At 35.5% G+C, this 20,000-nt stretch overlaps 1 protein-coding gene across 3 annotated transcripts in view; it reads left to right on the forward strand.

Moving 5' to 3' along the window:
• The first annotated feature begins 3,489 nt into the window (after positions 1-3,489).
• LOC145259310 (ETS-related transcription factor Elf-2-like) overlaps positions 3,490-20,000 on the forward strand; it is a 115,138-nt gene continuing 98,627 nt past the window's right edge. For all 3 annotated transcript variants that reach the window (XM_080117194.1, XM_080117195.1, XM_080117197.1), the window contains exon 1: positions 3,490-6,102. In XM_080117194.1, coding sequence (XP_079973320.1) covers positions 5,904-6,102 — 199 coding nt within the window. In that variant the 5' untranslated portion in view covers positions 3,490-5,903. The remainder of the gene's footprint in view (positions 6,103-20,000) is intronic.

Genomic DNA, 20,000 nt, shown 5'->3' on the forward strand with positions numbered 1-20,000 from the left:
TATTTTACAAGAGCGTCCACTCGAAGATAAGGGTTAATGATTGTACGGTGGTCGCTGAGACAACGCCGTAATGGTTGGTAGTGGTGGAAATTTGGTATAATGGGATCATTTCAGGAAACTGGGAAGGAATTCCTACTGCTTATTTGACATTCTTCCAATATTCAGACTCTTGTTGATTCTTCGGAAATTAAAATCTCCGACTTCAAACATAGAAAACTTTCCAGCAGAAGAGACGTTACGAACCTGTCTCTACCCCATCGTTATTTTCATGACAAGTGCTCGACTGAACTCTAATCTATGGTTCACTCTTGCCAAACTTTCACAAAAATCTCTCGACTAGTTACAAACGCTATATACGATTTCCCCCACACTATCTGTACCTTAATCTAATCGCAGATTGCGAAAACAGTCTTTTCCCAAAACAGTCTGCCTATGTTCCTGCTTTCCGGTTGAATACATGGGAAACCAAATTCTAACCAATTAACACAATCACCTTATATTCATTAACCCTCGTCTTTGAGTGACTTTCGGGCCTTGACAAATGGTGCCCCCCCCAAAAAAAAAAAAATTGTTGCAGTACGTAAAAAGTATACGGGTTTGTAGATAATTAAATTCTACTGCGTTTGGAATAAATTATTCGTGGTTTTCTTTTCTGTTGACGATTTCTCGCCTGTTAGCCATACTGCAAAATTACCAAGTTTGGAATCCTTCATCTTCCATATATAATGATGTCCGTTTCTCAGTGACGATAGTTTTCAACTTCTATGCATTTTGGAATTTGTCTCACTCCGAAATATCAGAAATCATTTCTACGATTAGAAATAGATCAATTTTGCATCAATTGTAAACTAGCAGGGTGACCCGACGTTGCCCGGGATTGAATGATGATCAACAACTATTTCAGACTCCCATCATTTTATTGTCATTCACATTTGCAATCAAATCGATTGATTGCCTGCTCTAATTGGGGGCCCACCACGGCGCACCGGGATGAAGCTTCAGATGCCTCCTCGCAGTGACAGTTCACAATACATTATATCCTACATTGCACTGTAGAGAACCTACTGTTAATTTTATAAAATTATTTTTATATAATGGCTTGAATGAAAGTTAAAATGAAAAAAGTAAACCATCATGATTCAATTGTGCTTTAAACAAAAAACATTAATTTCGAACGCGCCACTGTCATACCAAAGAACCAACCGTTGATTTTATATAACGGACCTTTCTGCTTGTGTTTGTAAGAAAGGTTCGCAAATGCACTTGTGATGTTAGGCGGTATAAGGTGTTAACTTTGATCAAAATCGCCTGTTCCTTCGTTCATCGGATTTTTTTTCAATTATCGATTATCAATACTTATTGAAGTCATTCCGATACAACACCTATCTGAGAACTTCCAGATACATAAAGTACATCTGTATGTAATTCCATAAAAATCGGCCCATCCATTTCGGAGTTCATGTGGAACTAACTCCCATACACGCACACAAAGTTCCTGTACAGACATCTTAAATATTACGTTAATAAAATAATTATAACTTTGGCGAGATTTGATTGAAGTCACTTTCAAAAAAAACATAAGCGATTTTTAAAAAAATGTTTTTTATCCAGAATTTCCCTAACAGACAAACATGGGAGATGGTGCGTGTACATGTGATGTTAGAAAATATCATTCCAAAAATCACATAAATTGATCAAACAGTTGTATTTTAAAATAACATCAATTTTTATGAGTAACCGAAGTACGACCGTCTTGTTTGCCATAAAAAAAAAAAAAAGGAATTGAGATAACTCAACAATAATTAAAACTGGCGAGAGTTACATTGTAATGCGTACGGATCCCCATTAATTGCGTTTAAAATGACTTTTTTTTTTTTTTTTTTTGATAAAAAATAAAACTACTTTATCGAGATACGTTATTTTGGAATATATTTTCTTTCAGTCACAAATAAATAAATACATAATACATTTTTTTTTTAATATAGGGGGGGGGGTTCTGGACAAGATCCCCCCCCCCCAAGTAAATGAATGGGGTAACCATGATGCATTGAGTTGGGGCCTATTTTAATAGTCCAAAGCAGTCAAACATGCGATTAAAGCGTCTATAGTACTAGGATTGGGACTAAAAAGCGAACAAGCAAAAAACAAAAAACAAAAAAAAAACTAACAACAAAAACAAACAAACAAAAGCCCCCCCCCCCCCAAATCACTATCACATTTTTTTTTATTGTTACGATAAGTGCTGGCTGGGTAACTTTTCTATCGCGTAATACTTCTAAAAGTAATATTTATAAAGACATGTGTTACTGTTCGTGTGCGCCGAGAAAGTTGTTTTAGCTAAGCGAATATTTGTTGTGAATTTTTTTTTCCGGGAATGGACCATAGATTTGAGCTCAGCCGAAGAAAAAAAAAAAGGTCCTTGGCCTTCGGGCCAGGATCAAAGTGTGGTATCTGTTCTGATGATATACTTAATTTAATTTGTCCTTGGTTAATGGAAGGGAAACCTTCTACACTGAGACAATTATTTTTCGTTCCTATCAGAGTGCCCCTTTTTGCCCTTCTTTTGGGGAGCTGGTTTTCCGCCACATTAAAAAACGACCTTGTGTCACATTTTGCTTTTGTGGAGAAGCAAATAAAACTTTTAAAAGTTCAGGTAGCTCTTCTAAACACAACAGAGAGGAGGGGGGGGGGGGGGTTCACACCGTCATCAGCAATCGTTCCGATTAACCAAGCAAACACAAGTACTGACATTAGAGCATCAAACTCTTGCCATGTGGTGGTGGTGGTGTGTGTGCCGGTGTGGTCCAGTTTAGGATGTGCTTCTCCTAGGCATTACTATATTTATTTTTTCTTTTTAAGGAGTTTTTTTTTTTTCGATCGTATGAGCGAGGCGCCCCGCCCCGCCCCTCTACCGCGGAATGCCGATGGTCTGTTTTTACCAGCTCGAGTACTCTCTAGAGTCTTTTCTCCACTCTCCGGCTTTGTGCGATAGCTTGTCACAGTGACCAACTCTTCTATAAATATACACGTGGATGCGTGTCGGACAACGCCGAGTGCATCTTCTAGTGCTAATATAAAACTGCAGCAGCGTGCAGCAGCAGCGCTCTGGCGATACCCGGGATAGATTCCGTGATTGTATATCCCCGAAAACTTTAGGAGTTCTCAGCCCTAGGACTGAGACTGACGTGAGAGGAATATATTTTAAATACGATTGGAAGCCCTCCCTCCTCCCCAATCTATTTGTACGTCACTGGTATAAAACGCACGTGCGTATGCCTTGCAAGGGCGATTACTTCCGCTAGTACTTTTATAATACATGTGTGTGTGTGTGTGTGTGTGTGTGTGTGTATTTACTTGCGTAAGTAGATACGCTTCAAACGTAATGAAATCCTAAATATTAGCGTTTCGATCTAGCCGCGTGCACGCGTACGTACACACACGCATATATATATATACATGAAAGAGAGAGAGAGAGAGAGAGAGAGAGAGAGAGAGAGAGAGAGAGAGAGAGAGAGAGAGGGCAGAGAATGTGAATGTGTGCGCTCTAAGCGAGGCCTTCCCCCTCTTGAAGGAAATCAACTTGGTTCTCCTGCTCGTTAGCTGCCGCCGTTGCTGCTCCTGCTCGCTAGCTGGTGCCCGGTGAAACCCCCACCGTGACTCCCCACCGACGACCCCCTCTCTAACGCTATACCGAGTAGGATTTCCCTGTCGTACTCAAAACAGTAGCTCGGCACATTTTACTAGTGTTTTGCGTCATGGCCGGACATAACGCCTTCAGATTCGTTCGCGTAACTCTACACACTTCTTTGACAACGGAAAACACGACGATATCGAAAAGATTGTCGTAGTCGAACTTGTTCTCACGGAACATATATTTTTTTACCTGCATATAAACTTGTTTTAGTGATTGTGGAATTACGTTTTTTTTTATATATATATATACAACTTACTTAGTCGACATATCGCAAAGTGAAAGAAAGTGTTTAAACGTGCTGCCTTAAGTACACATTTTTTTTTTTAAAGAATGCGTGTTATTTGTTTGACGAAACTTTATAAATACCGTGCCTTAAACCCATTTGTTTTTATTGATTAAAACTTTTTTTTTTTTTTTTTTTTTTGTAAATTCTTTCCTTGCGAAAGGTGCGCGTGTTTTTATTTGTCTTCCCCGTTCCTTAACTTCGAACAAGGAAATCGAATCCGACTGGAGTTGTTACGTGTTTTGATATTAAATTGACATAACTTTCATTTCTGCATTTCTGGATATTTTCGGAGGAAAAGTTTTACGGATATTTATTTACCGATAAGTTTTAACTTCCTTGTTAAAAAAAAAAAAAGAAAAAAAAAAAAGATTTTTAAAAGCAAAAAAATAAAAAAAAGAAACAAAAAAAACAAAAACAAAACAAACGTGCTAAAGAATTTAAAACAATTTTTGGAAACGTTTTCGTTTTACCGATTTTTGATTGGAAACAGCAACCAGGAATTTAAGATCTATTTCCGTATTTCCATGCGTTGATCCAACTGCATTTTTTTTTTTTTTTCTTCAAAGAATTCTCATTTAACTGATTATATATTTTTAACACCTAACCAACAAGGTTTTTCCTTTGGGTGTTTCCCCGGATCAGCAGTCCATCGTCTGCTAACGGTTTCAAAGTACCGGAATCCTCCCCTCCAATTAACATCGAATTATTTCCCCTTCAAAAAACACACACACACACACACACACACACACACACACACACACACACACACACGAAATAAAAACCCAACAACCGTTGCCTTATCAATGTTTTTGATTTTCAAGATTTATTTATCCATAAAATAAAATATCTTTTATATTTAAACTTAGAGTTTATTTTTAAACAAAAAAGGTGAAATATTTGTTAATATATACAGACCATGAAGTGCCTTTGTCGTGAGAAAATATTGCATTTAAATTTATTTCAATATATTTTTTTTAATTAAAAAAATCTTTAATAAGGTCAAAAATAAAATATTAAAATTTTTTTGTTCGCAATAATTATGACCATTGTCGCAATGAAGAAATAATTTTTGACAATATATCAAAATTTTTAAGTATTAAAATTAAACTGTCTCACTTGTTAAGCGTTGTTTTAACGTTTTTAAAGAAACGGGTTCTTTTAAAATCGAAAAGTGGTGTTACACTGTTACATATATTTATTTTGATATATTTGGATTAGACATATATAAAAAAAAACAACAAAACAAAACAAAACTGTATGTTCAGTTCTTATCTAATAGGAAAAAGGAAGCGCCCGGGTTTAGAGTGGCGGTTAAAAGTGTCGCGCGCACTGACCACTATAGTTTCTATTACAGTTATTACTTAATTAAAGGTGCGCCTTTCTTCTCTTCCTCCGTATTTTTTTTCCTCTTTTTTTTTTTTATCGGTGGACGAAATAAAAGACAATCAGCGGCACAGTACGTAAACGACACATATATAAAAGGCACTTCCTTTCCTTCCTTTTTTACTTATGTCAATACATCCTATTTAAATACAATTTTATATATATATATATATATATATATATATATATATATATATCCCATCGAGCCTCACCACCCCACGACTTCCCCGCTATCACAACTGCTCCTGCTGTAGGCCATCTTTACGCACTCTAGTAAAATAGTATCAACAACAAAAACAAAACAACAAAAAAAGTTTTTTTTTCTTTTTTTGTTTATTTACTTCAAATCTTTTTTCGGTGTATGCCCGACTGGATGCGGTGGTCTACGCGCTTCTGAGGATTTACGTGTGTGGCTGTTTTTCTTTTTTTTTTCTTTTTTTTTCTTTTTTCACGGCCGCCCTGGGGTTTCTACATTTTATTTTATTTTTTTTTTTTTGATCGACGTAACTTTTTCCTGAGGTTTTTATTTACTCCGCGTGGATGTACCTTTGCGCCGAGGCTACCCTTATCCTGGATCGGAAATCCAGACATTTCTTCGGGATGGATCCCGTTTTGGACTTGTCGATAAAGAAACAGCGATCGTCCAGTGTCTCGGACGAGAGCAGTCTCAGTGACGATTGCTTGCCACAACAAACTTCTCTAAAGACAACATACAAGAAGAATTTGTTAAAAAGATATCGTAAGTTTTTTGTTGTTTTAAATTTTACATATTTTATAAATAATAACATTGGCGAGATTATCGATTAACACCCTCGGCTCCACCAATGAGATGCTATGTTTTTTTGGTATTATTATACAAACACCGTGACAGCGTTAGGGTTAGGGTTAGGATTAGGGTTAGGGTTAGGGTTAGGGTTTAGGGTTAGGGTTAGGTTTAGGGTTAGGGTTAGGGGTAGGGTTAATTCGCTGTCACGGTGTTTGTATAGTTTTACCGTTTTTTTTTGGCGATTACTTGTGAATACTGGAAAAATTGTCGGGGGATTGGGGGAATTAGAGGAGAGGGGAGGTCAATTTCGCATATAAATTTAACATAATGATCCCCCACCCCATTTCTGTGCTATTTTAAATTTTTAGGTCAGATAACCAATTTAATCACCTAAAAGAGGCACCCTTATTTTAAATTGCTGCACAGAATTGATCTCTTAGGACAAAATAAATAAAATAAAAATAAAATGGTTAACTGCCCTAAAACATTACGATGACAAAATTATTTTGCGTTAAATTTTTATACGTGACTGATAACCCATTCTAAATAATTGTTTTTATTTCCGTACAATTTTTCAGGGTGTTACTCGCGATAGCTGAAGGCGTGCATCGACAAATTTACAAAATTTAGTTTTTTGTTCACCTTTAAACATTTTTATTTACTTTATATCATGTTTTTGGCTACAGTCTTTATCTGGGGAGATTCATTATCACTCGGGCTTCAGGGAACACCAGACACCACCTGTTTTGACCCGTGACTGGTCACCGGTAATGACTCGTGCGAAAACAGTTTTATTTCTTACCAACTAAGAGTTTTCGCACGAGTCATTATCGGTGACCGGTCACGGATCAAAACAAGTAGTGTTCCTTGAAACCCGAGTGACAACGAACTCCCCCCTTTTTTTCCGATCACTATCAAAAATCGCCTTACATTATCACAACAGCTGTTTACTATTAAATTTTCGCTGGTAACAACTGTTGATTTTCTCTGGAATTTGAATTACAAACTTCCGAGGAGTCTTCGTGTCCTTCCAGTGGAGGTCTGAACGGTGCTCTTTCTATTCTTCGAGTCTTTCACGTCTGTTTCGTTAGTTCCATCACTTAGTTCGACACAAGATTTTTTTTAATGTAGCGAATATTGAAATCCGACACAGGTGACACCCTGGGTGGGCAAAACTTGTAGATCTCAGTCTAGAAGGATTTCGTATGTTCTGACGGAGAATAAGCACTTCAAAATAAATATTCTCAAAACTAGGTAAACAAATTAGAATCAAGCTCCTCAAAAGTGTGGCAGGTGAAAGGTCATAGGTCATTTTCTGTTAATTAACTTCACAGATACTAAACTTTGATTGGCTTTCTGCAAGCAAAGACCCCCCCCCCCCCGGACGTTTGCTGCGGTCCTGCCAGACTAACCGATGAGAAATCTAAATAATCCCTTCCGAGTTTCTGCAAGACTGACACGATTTTTTCTTTTTATTTAGGATTTATTGAAATTTAGAAATATTCTCTATTATATATGTATTTTTATGATGTTCGATTTTTTTTTTTTTTTTTAATAGGGGTCATTTTACAATCCACAGAGAAACGAAAAAGTGGTAAAAAATTTAAAAATATAACAAATCTTAGTAAAAGAAAGAGGAGTTACTTTTCTACCTATCTGGAAAAGTTTTTGGTACTTCACGGGGAACGTGGCCCTTGTGTACCTATTTACTATGCCTCCCCACGGGACAGAGTTAGACACCAGGGTCGTTTTTTAACGTGGAGAAAAGGTACAAAAATAAAAATTGTCTCAGTCGTGAAGAATTTCTCCTCCACCGAAAGAGAACAAGAAAATGAAGTGCCGCATCTGAAGAACAGATACTACACTTTGATCTTGACCAACGTGGCCCTTGTGTAAACGGTGTTTTTATTTAATGATTCCTGCCTCAAAGCGCATGCGCAAAAGGTTTTCTTTAGTTTAATTTAATCACGAAAACTTTTTGAAGCGTCCCTCCCCTAAACAAGGGAGGGGGGGGGTGAGCAAAAGCATTATTTGAATATGTATGAAAAAATAATTTAACAAAAAATAATATTTAGTGGAGAAAATAAAAAAAATTAAAATAAAATGAAATAAAAACAAACACTAAATAAAAGTATGAATCAAATTCACCCAAAGAAAAAAAAAAATCAAAAAATAAATACACGCGCGATTAAAAATAAAGCCCGAGATATATACGGAGAAAGTGAAAGAAAACGCTTTCAGGGAGTAATTATTAAATAAAAACGCTTTGAGGGAGTAATTATTAAATAAAAACGCTTTGAGGGAGTAATTATTAAGTAAAAACACCGTTTACGCCAGGTCCACGTTCCCCGTGAAAGTGCCAAGTTTTTAATTGTTTTGGTCACGTTCAATCGGTTCAAAACACATGCAGTGTTTAGCAATAGATGCGTGCGAGCAAGAAAAATGATTGCGATCTAACCCCTTATGTGGAGTTTGGAAAATGAGTTGAAACTAAAAAATTATACAAAATACTGTTAGACCCACCCAATATATGTCACGGTAACATATTGGGTGGGTTTAGAACAGTATTTTGTATAATTTCGTTTTTTTCTTTGGAGGGGGGGGGGGATATGTTGTTATTTTCGAGATGGGAATCGCAGTTTTTTTTGTTTGTTTTTGTTTTTTGCTTAAAAGAACATATTTAAAATATTCGCCTCTATATTAATCTTTCTCACAGAAGAGACGTTGCAAGTCTGTCTGTTCTATTGATAGTTTTATGGTAGGTGTTCGGCTGAGCTCCAATCTATTATCCATCCCCGGAAATAATTCACAGCAAATATTCCCCACGCCCTATTTGTGTTCAAATCTAAACATCAACTACACGAGAAGAGTATCTTGTCTTGAGCTGTGTGGAACACAATATCGTTTTTGTCTGCTTTCCGGCTGACTATAACATGGTCGTTTTAAAGTCGAATATGATTAAATTCCTATCGAATCGTACATTTAAAACAGTTTTGCCCTACTCAAGTTTCCATTGTGACCGATGTCTCGCCATCTACCTAACACTTAACCCTTATCCTTGAGTAGTCTCCGGGCCTTGATAAGTGGTGACCTCCTGAGTAAAAAAAAATACTACTGTTGTCGAACACTGAATAAACAAGAAAGGCATTTACACTACAAATACAATATCGATATACAAACAAAATCATCCGATAGTTTCCAAAAGTGTCCATCTAATTTTTTACCTTCTCCATTTCGTCCAGGTCCGTTGGAATGTTGTTGACCGCTGTTTATCTACTTAAATTGGTATTATTATACAAACACCGTGACAGGGTTAGGGTTAGGATTAGGGTTAGGGTTTAGGGTTAGGGTTAGGTTTAGGGGTTAGGGTTAGGGTTAGGGGTAGGGTTAATTCGCTGTCACGGTGTTTGTATAGTTTTACCCTTAAATTTGATGTGGAAGTTTTCCGAAAAAATGTAATATGAACAAACTTCTTGCTGCTCAACTCCCCGCCCAGGTTTCCCCCTCATACATCTAGCCCTTACTACAGTAGCAATATTTGTCTTGTTTGGGGTTAAGTAAAAAAAATAATAAAAAATAGTTTTGTTTTTAATTTTAGGGCATATCAGTAATTTCAGATTATTTAATGCTGAATCCAATCATTAAAAAAAAAAAAAAGAAAAAAAAGAAAAAAAAAAGGTTTTGTGCTTTAAGTTGTTTTTATTTTTTTGTGTCTCCAAATATCTATTCAGGGTGTTTCGTTGTTTCGTTTAACGACAGATCAACCCTTTCGGGTATACTTTGGTAAAAGTTTTTAGTTTGTTTGTTTTAGTGATGGATGGGACAATTCCAATATTTTTCTCGATTCCGATACAATTACCGATTCCGATTCTTTATAAATCTCTAATTATTTAACTAAAGAACTTGTTATTTCTCCCGATTTTCGTAAAAACAAATGTTAAATAAGCAGATATTTCCTCAAATGTCAAAATACACTGGTGGATGATGGTCTATCGATTTTAGCTTTTACTCGTATTTTAAAATCAATAAATATTTATTATTTTATCATTATTACCAGCAATGGAAGATTTTGCTTTAAACAAAACAAATAAAAAAAGAATCGTTTTCGCAACGGAATATAGGCATCAATTTTTCCGATTCCGATACCTCCGATTTCCCCGATTCCCAATTCCGATTAATCAACCCTAGTTTGTTTTATATTTTCAAATTCATGGGATTTGGTTTGGTTGTTTTGTAGAGAAAATTTGTAGTTTTTTGTTTGTTTGTTTTTGGCTTCGCAGAACATGATTGAGTTTTGCAAAGGAGGAAAAACATCAATGTTTGATGTATTTTAGTCAATAAGCCGATGTCTTCAGACAGCTTACTCAACGATTACGATATTATAAAAAACAAAAATGCGTTTTTTGATTTACTGCGAAACTTTAATAACAAATGCTTCCATCTTAATCAGTTCTTATGGAACATGTTCAGGGTTTATCTATTTTACAAAAGAAGAAATCCCCATAGATTGAAGCAATTGATTATTATTTTTTGCGGGGAGGGGGGGGATAATTCTTTTTCTTTTTTTGATCATTTTTTTTAAATAATTAAAAAAAAAAGTTGTTTTTAATTAAAAAAAAAAAATTAAAAAAATTTTTTTTTTTTTTATAATTCTTTTTTTGTATTAATTAAGACCGGGATCAAAGTGTAGTATCTGTTCTGATGCTACACTTAAGTTCATTTGTCCTTGGTCAATGGAGAGCAAACCTTTCAATATTAAGGCACGGGACAAGATCAAAGTGTAGTATCTGTTCTTTAGATGCTGCACTTCTATTTCTTGTTCTCTTTCGGTGGAGGAGAAATCCTTCACGACTGAGACAATTTTTATTTTTGTACCTTTTCTCCACGTTAAAAAACGACCCTGGTGTCTAACTCTGTCCCGTGGGGAGGCATAGTAAATAGGTACATTCAAAGTCTCTTTTTGGAGGGGGGGGGGGCTGGTTTTCTCTCACATTAAAAACGACCTTGTGTCACATTTTGGGGAAGCAAATAAATACACATTTATTTATAATTTTAGAGGTGTGGGGATGATGACCGCGCCCCCCTTAAAATTCTATTCAATTAAATATAAAATATACTTGATTCCTTTCCTCAAGAATTTAAGTACAAATAATCCCCTACCACCACGAAATCAAAGAAAACACAAAAATATGTTAAATGATTTTTTTTTTTACTAAAATTTAATAATTCTTTGACTTTTTGTGTGTAAATTAAGTCCTTGTATTAGAGAGAGAGAGAGAGAGAGAGAGAGAGAGAGAGAGAGAGAGAGAGAGAGAGAGAGAGAGAGAGTTCAATCATAGCATTGGGCCTTTGGAATATATATATTTCCCATCTAAATTTTGGGTAAAATTGATTCCTGGTCTTCAATTGTATTTCTAACGCATACACATTTTTTTTTTTTTTTTAATTAAGTGTAAGTATATTGATAACGTGATATAAAAACCATTTTTTTTTCAAAAGTGCTGAATATATGTGTAGAGTTTTTATTAAATGATATAAACATTATAAGGAGTATATGAGGATCGTTCAAAATTTCGACATTATCGTGTCTGCATCAGGCTTCTCAAACGAATCTCACAGTCAGAAAGTCAGTTAAAAAATTTTCAAACTGTCGGACTGCGAAATTTATTTGGAAGAGTCCTCATGAAGACATGGAAATGTTGAAACGTTGATCGATCCGAGCAGCGTCCTTACAAATTATATATATATATATATATATATATATATATATATATATATATATGTGTGTGTGTGTGTGTGTGTATACACACACACACGTGTATACATTATTTTCTTTGCACTCTAAATGAACACAAAAAATATCCAACGGTATGTGTCCCCTGTAGTTACAAGAGCATGAAACAGCTACTGCGAGATGACGTAATATATTCTAGAATATACAATACTGTACTTAATTCCTGCGTTTTTCTTTGTTTTTGTGGTTTATACTTCTCGTAATAGGGTCATCGCCACAGTAGACACCTAATAGGTGATACCCCCCACCCCCACATGTTTTCAGTTTCCATCGTAGGTACAATATATATATATATATATACGTGCGACTGTTTATAAAGACTTAACTGCTCTGATGATTTTTTTTACGAATACACACTATTTTTTTTTTTTTTTTTTTTTTTTACAAATACGCATGTATAAACGCTATTAAAAAAAATTTTTTTTTACGAATACGTATGTATAAACACTATTTTTTTTTACGAATACGCACGTATAAACGCTATTTTTTTTACGAATATGCACGTTTTAACGCAATTTTTTTACGAATACAAACGTATAAACGCAAATTTTTTTACGATGAATTTTAATGAACCGCCCCCTTAAGTAAACACTTCATCAAATCTCCTCACTAACGTAATGTACTTGCAATAACCCTTATCCCTGAGTGGCTTCCGGGCCTTGATAAGTGGTGATCTCTGTGTAAAAAAAAAAAAAAAAAAGAATACAAACGTATAAACGCAATTTTTTTTTACGAATACAAACGTATAAAACGTAATTTTTTACGAGTACGAACTTATAAAACGCTAATTTTTTTTTTACCAATACGAACGTTAAAACGCTATATTTTTTTACGAATACAAGCATAAAACGCAATTTTTGGTTTTACGAATACGTAAATGCTGTTTTTGTATAACGAATATGTTTGGACACTTTTTTTAGGTGAGGGTTGATAATTTGCATGGTTCAAATTACTGTACTCATCTCAAATGTTATTTTCATAACGTTTCGACCTGCGTCGTTTTCGACCTTCGAGTGCATCTTATCGAATTCTGAAATCTTTAGGGTGCAGTTCGAAATGTTGTACAAGATGTCCAGAATCCAACAAAACGACGCACCTGAAAAGGGTCGAAGGTTACATCGGTGGATACTTTGTGTGAATAAAGCCGGAAGATTACGCACACTATAAGTGGAATTATAGAAATCACAGAAAAACCCTACGCGGCGACCATGCCAATCGTCTCGTAAATTGTTCAATTTATATATATATATATATATATATGAAAATGTATAAAAAAGAATACGAAAAGTATAAAAGCTTATAACTTTTCTTTTTTCGTTTTCTATTGGTGACGACATAATCACGTTGACACAGCCGTTCCCGTCAGATCATCGAAGTTAAGCAACGTTGAGCCTGGTCGTTACTAAAATGGGTGACCAATTTAGGAAGACCAGGTGCTGTATGTAGGAGGACATCGACACCTCCCTGCAAAAAGTTGCAAAAACCTAACGTCAGCATATGGGGACCGCTTGTGAATTTCATACTCCCATGAAACTTCCTCCTTCGGAGGAAGCCGGTTAAACTCTGGATAGGGTTGGTGCTGAATGCTGCTGCTATTGATGACGTGCAGAAATACAAAATAATATGAAAAAAAAATAATAAATTAAAAAACTTTTTACAAGTACATAATTTCGACCGATTCTTCAGTCTTCATCAGTATATATAATGTGTGTGTGTGTACGATGATATAAATTCATTTATGTGTGTGTACGATGATATGAATTCATTTATGTGTGTGTACGATGATATGAATTCATTTATGTGTGTGTACGATGATATGAATTCATTTATGTGTGTGTACGATGATATGAATTCATTTATGTGTGTGTACGATGATATGAATTCATTTATGTGTGTGTACGATGATATAAATTCATTTATGTGTGTGTACGATGATATGAATTCATTTATGTGTGTGTACGATGATATGAATTCATTTATGTGTGTGTACGATGATATAAATTCATTTATGTGTGTGTACGATGATATGAATTCATTTATGTGTGTGTACGATGATATGAATTCATTTATGTGTGTGTACGATGATATGAATTCATTTATGTGTGTGTACGATGATATGAATTCATTTATGTGTGTGTACGATGATATGAATTCATTTATGAAAAAAAGAACGAGGAACTAAAATGTATATGTGCGCACACGCATTATATGTGTATCTCTGCGTTTGTGTGTGTGTGTGTTTATGCGAAAAATGTGTTATTCAATTCAATTTCACCTTTTATTCATGCCAATCCTTTTAATTTATGAAGCTCGATGTAAGTATAGAGCATACACAAATGAATGGCAAAAGTCTATATTTCAAATTTAAAGATGTCCATCTTACCGTATATTTCTTTCAGCATGTTGAATTGTTCAATCCTTGACAGCACCCGTTTCGTAGCGCAGAATCATTCATGCAATTATACCAATTTTTGAATTTATGCTGCCCTTACTCATCGAAAGAATGTGAATTATTCAACTTTAAAAGAAAATAAAAGAAATATGTGTATGATTAAAAAAAAATCCGAAAAATCGGAAGAGTAGTTGCAATGTGTGTGTGTGTGTGTGTGTGTATATATATATATATATATATATATATATATATATATATATATATATATATATATATATATATACACACACACACACTTTCTCTTAATAGTTTATAATTCTTCTTTGTTCAGGCGTGATTATTGACCCTTGTTACGCTTCGCTAACGAGTTGAAGTATTTTGCTTATTTCTCAAAAATAGCGTCATGGGAGAGTGGTTAAACTGAGCATAAAAGACGGATACGTCGTCTCTTACTGTGACCTGTCAGTGACGAGCTCATTTGATTGCGATAGAAACAAATGAATTTGATTTACGTATGCATATGGGTTGGCAGTTTAGACTTAACAACATTCGAATCACGGTCCAAGCAACGCATAGCCTGCCGAGATCTGGTAATCTCCGCGATAAACTCCTTGATTTGTATGCTCCAAAGACTAAAGTATAGGTCCTAGTACTTTTTTGTTTAAGTTTTTTTTTTTTTTTTTTTTTAATTCTTTTTCACCCCTAAATACAGCATACTTCCATTTGTAGAAGACGATTGCATCTGTTTATGGTCAAGAACCACACGAACATGTAACATGAATCGCGTTATAAAAGCGAAAGGAGAAATTAAAAATGTATACGTGTCATGGGACGATTCCCAAATTATTCCCGGTTCCGATAAAATTACCGATTCTGTACTAAAATTCCTAATTCAGATTCCGATTCTTTATAAATCTCGAAATATTTAACTATAAAGTTGTTTTCATTAATTACCGTAAAAACACGTTAAATCTAATATATAAACGGCTATATGTCTGTCCCCATGTTTTCAAACTTTATCTCCTCCGAAACTAAAAAGGGCCTCAAATGATTGGATTTTTTACGGGCCATTCTTTTACGGGTCTTTAGCTGGTTAAAATAGTCTTTAAGGGTCAAAAATGGGTCCAAATTGAAAAAAATCGTTATACATTTTGTACATTCATCTTAGTTTGTTTTTAATCGGCTTATATGCGTGTCAGGTTGGTCCAGTGGTAACGTCACCAGCTTTGAATGCTACAGTCTCGGTTTCGATTCTAGCTGATGGCACCTAAATACTTTTTTTAAAACTTTTGAAATCACGACTCTATAATAATATTACGAAATCTGGATGAATTAAAATATATTTAAGCGTATTATACGCCCGGGCAAAGCCCTCTCCCCCGCTAGTGTGTATATATTTTCTTAAACGTAAAAAAAAACTTGTGGGTGGGGAATGATCTATAGATTTTAGTTTTACTGGTAATTTCAAATCAATATTTTTTATTTTATTATTACTACCAGCAGTGGAAGATTTTCTTTTAAACGAAATCAAATCATAAAGATAATTAAAGGAATCGTTTTCGGCATCGGAAAATAAGCACACATTTTTTCAGATTCCAATACCCTCAAAAAGTTTCTATTTTTCTGATTCCCGATTAATCGTCCCAACGCTAATATATACAGATGTGCATGCATATAGAAAGATGGAAATAAATGGATGGGACAATAGAAGGGTCACCAGTTAGTAAGTGCTAACTAAAGCATAAAGTGTTTTTTAATTGAAAAAATAGAAAAACTGGAGAGTTGAGCAGCGAGATGTCTGTTCGAATTACAGTTACATTTTTGCGGGTTAGATCAGTCAGGTAAGCAGGAAACAGATGGAATTCCAAAGTCTAGCAGCCCAAAGGAAGAAACTACTAGAATAGGTTTGCTAGCATGTATGGACCTCAACAGCAAAGAGGTGGGATTTTGCTGCCTGTCGGGCTAGTCGAGGATATGTATGTTGAGGGGGGACATAAGATCTCCGAGTTCAGCAAAGCACATTCCATTAAAGTACTTGTAAAACAGGCGTAGGAATACAACACTGCGACGATGGGACAGTGGTTGGAGCTTGGTCGATAGTACGGGACATATTAGATTTGAGACTTTTTTTTTTTACCCTAAGAGTGATGAGAATTATAAGAAGGAGGGATAGTCTGCATAGTATTGGCTGCCCGGGGCCACTACCTTGCCTTGTCATCCCGTATCTGTCCCTTGTCGTGAGCGTAGAGTTTATTTGGCTTTGTTGGAGTTAGGGTTTGGACGATTAATCAGAATCGGGAATCGAAAACAATCAAAACTTTTTGGAGGTATTGAAATAGGAAAACTTTGAATCTATTTCCGATGCCCAAAGCAATTCTTTTTTTGCTTTGTTTTTTATTTAAAACTCATATTAATCGATGCCTCTGTACAGTCTCAAGAGACAATGGATAGCCCCTGCAAGGGTAGCTACGCGTTTTTAATTGTGATGCAAGGGTTGCGCAATGGCCAACCACACTTTTTTTGAATCGTCACTGCTTGAGTCCAAAAGCAAGGAGAAATGCTAGACGACTGGAAACAATGCCGAGATAAGCAGAGAACATATACATGTAATTCCCAAATGGTCACCCATTCAAGTACTGACCAGGCTCAACGTTGCTTAATTTCGGTGATCTAATTAATGATGAAATAAATATTGAGTCATTTTTAACAAGCAAATCTAAAATCTGTCCACCGGCTTTCATCAAGTTCCGTCAGCTGATCTGATTTGATAAATACAAATGCCCTGGAAAAGTCACTTCCGATTAATTTTTACCAAGTTTTAAAATATTCAAACGAATTTGGCTGTTTTTCAGAATAAAAAATATTTTAAAACTGGTAGACATTAATCAGAAGTGACTTTTCCAGGGCATTCGTATAGATCAGATCAGCTGGCGGAGAAGGTCAACAAAGACGAACGGAACTTGATGAAATCTCTACAAATCACCCCAAGTGTATTTTTATGTCCACAAAAGTATATGAACACATTACATATATCTTTTGTAGTAATTTGCCCTCCGCTCTCCAAGCAAGAACTCCATATTTACAAATTTAAAAAGGGTCGGAATCGGTAATTATATCAGAATCGTGAAAAGTATTGGAATCGTTCCATCACTAGTTGGAGTGTCCCATTTTGTTTGGCATTTGTCTGTTTCATGAAGTCGGTTCTTGGTCTAAAATGTCCATTTTTGTCCTGAAATAAAATTCGGAATTACTTTTCTAACATTAAAAATAATGAACCCTTTTATAACCTGTCGCCACTATGTTCTTCAGTACGTACTTACTTGTTATGTCAAAATTAGTATAGATTCGAAAAATTATCAATTATGGGAGTAGATGTATTTTTAACAAACAAACAAACAAACAAACAAACAAACAAATCATCCACAATTACGTTCCGTTTTAAATTGGTGGACCCTTAAGTCAAGGGAGATAAGTCAGTTTGTCATACTGAATTGGTCGCACAACTGTTCCACGATAAAACCCAATAATTTGATAGAATTTCATTTTTACTTGTAATTATTTTATTATTGGCTCAGTTTTCATTATTTTTGGAATTTATACTAATTTCGACATAACACATAAATGCATTGGTTTTAAAGGTCACCAATCTGCGCGAGCACCGAACTTATTGTTCTTAAATGATCGAAACGTAAGTTTAAACCTCTTGTTCTGCTTTTAAATTTATCAAATTTCCTTAAAAGTTGTGTTTGTGTGTAAAAATGTTCAGAGTTTATTATTTTGTTCCCAATCACTTTGAAAACTATAAATAAAAAAAAACATCATTTGTACACCCTCACTAAGCAAAAACATGGCCGCCAGCAATGATAACGTTAACCGTTCGATTATCGAAGATAAAGAGGCCTCCAGAGCATTACTAACATCATCCTTTTGGGAGTGGAAGGGCGGCAGTCTTGCTTCAAAACAAGCCGAAACCTAAGAACTATAACAACTAATAACAATAATAATCTACAAAAAAGTGGCCTGAGCAGCGCCGTTGGCATTCCCCGGAAGAGAGAAGGCAAGGTCTGAGAGGGTGGACCTGAACCTCCTAGAACTGCGCAGAACTAAACTCCCACCGCAAAATCAACAGGGACCGGATCATTACAAGAATGGTCTAATCTCTTGATTTTTGAGGCCAGGGATAAAGATCCCAAGCCGAGTGTGTATTGCATGATTAAATCGATAACAGACGAAAACAACTAGGGAATTATGTCATTTCTTATTTACCTGCGAACGGTCGCCATTCTAAGTCGACCTAAAATGAAAACTGTGTGTGTGTGTGTGTGTGTGTGTGTGAGAGAGAACGAGAGAGAGAGAGAGAACGAGAGAGAACGAGAGAACGAGAGAGAACGAGAGAGAGAGAGAGAACGAGAGAGAGAGAGAGAACGAGAGAGAGAGAGAGAGAACGAGAGAGAGAGAGAACGAGAGAGAACGAGAGAGAGAGAACGAGAGAGAGAGAACGAGAACGAGAGAGAGAGAGAGAGAGAGAACGAGAGAGAGAGAGAGAGAGAGAGAGAACGAGAGAGAGAGAGAGAGAGAGAGAACGAGAGAACGAGTGTGCGCTCGCGCGTGCTGGTAATTAATTTCTTCCTGGGTCGACGAAACATTCTGGCATTTCTTATTAAAATACTATCGAATGGATAGTGGCGACCCGGGTGGGGGGTGGGATTCGGTAATGTTGGAATCGTTGGTAAGTCCGTTAATAAACAGGGAAACGTTTCGTTTTTCAGCCCCCACCCCCTTATTTGCAACACGTGAACCCAATTCGTGTCTAGACTTCCTAACTCTACTTACAAACTCTCCCTCTCCCCTCGTCTCTTAAAAATGCACGCGACGTCCAGTTTCAGGGTTTAAATATAAATAAATATAAAAAGTAAAGATAAAATAAATAATTGAAAACAAAAACGAAAAACAAAGGATAGCCCGAAGTCTTAAATATCAATAAAAAAATTTTTTAAATCCAAAGTTGCCCAGGAACGCATAAGGAATCCTAGGTCCTGCTCCCCCTATTAAATACTACCACCATATTCCTTGTTGTTTTTGGCATGTTTATTTCCGTAAATGTATAGCATTTAACCATCTAGCCAAGTGTTTCCCATGAAATGAAATTATTTAAGGCTTGAAAGGGAATCTGTACCCATAGCCACCTTGCCGGATTACGTAGCGATTCGGGACCACTTCCATTTTCTTCGAAAAAAATGTTATAAAAAGTTTTATATTTACTCTATCCTTTTTATAGGGAACACACACACACACACATATATATATATATATATATATACACGAGCAAACAGTTAATAAAATATGTTAAAAAAACACTTTTAAATGAGTTAAAAACATATTTAATCTGAAAAGGAAACACTAAATAAGTCGATAGTCCTTAATCCGCGGAGTTTCGAAGAAATACTCTCCTTCACATCAGAGGGTAGGATTTAGCAAAACGCGGGATCGGATTTTGCATGCAAAAGTATTTGATGAAACAACAAGTAAGTCAAAGATCTTACTTGATAACAAAAAAGTGAAGCAGAGGGAATATGGTGAAGAAAAAGGTGATTACACGTGAATGGATAAAAATTTATATATATATATATATATATATATATATATATGAGGATCGTTATAAAAGTAAGACCTTCTCGAAAACGT

Source organism: Euprymna scolopes, chromosome 34, assembly GCF_053919585.1.
Source record: "Euprymna scolopes isolate OS-2025 chromosome 34, ASM5391958v1, whole genome shotgun sequence".
Taxonomy (NCBI): domain Eukaryota; kingdom Metazoa; phylum Mollusca; class Cephalopoda; order Sepiida; family Sepiolidae; genus Euprymna; species Euprymna scolopes.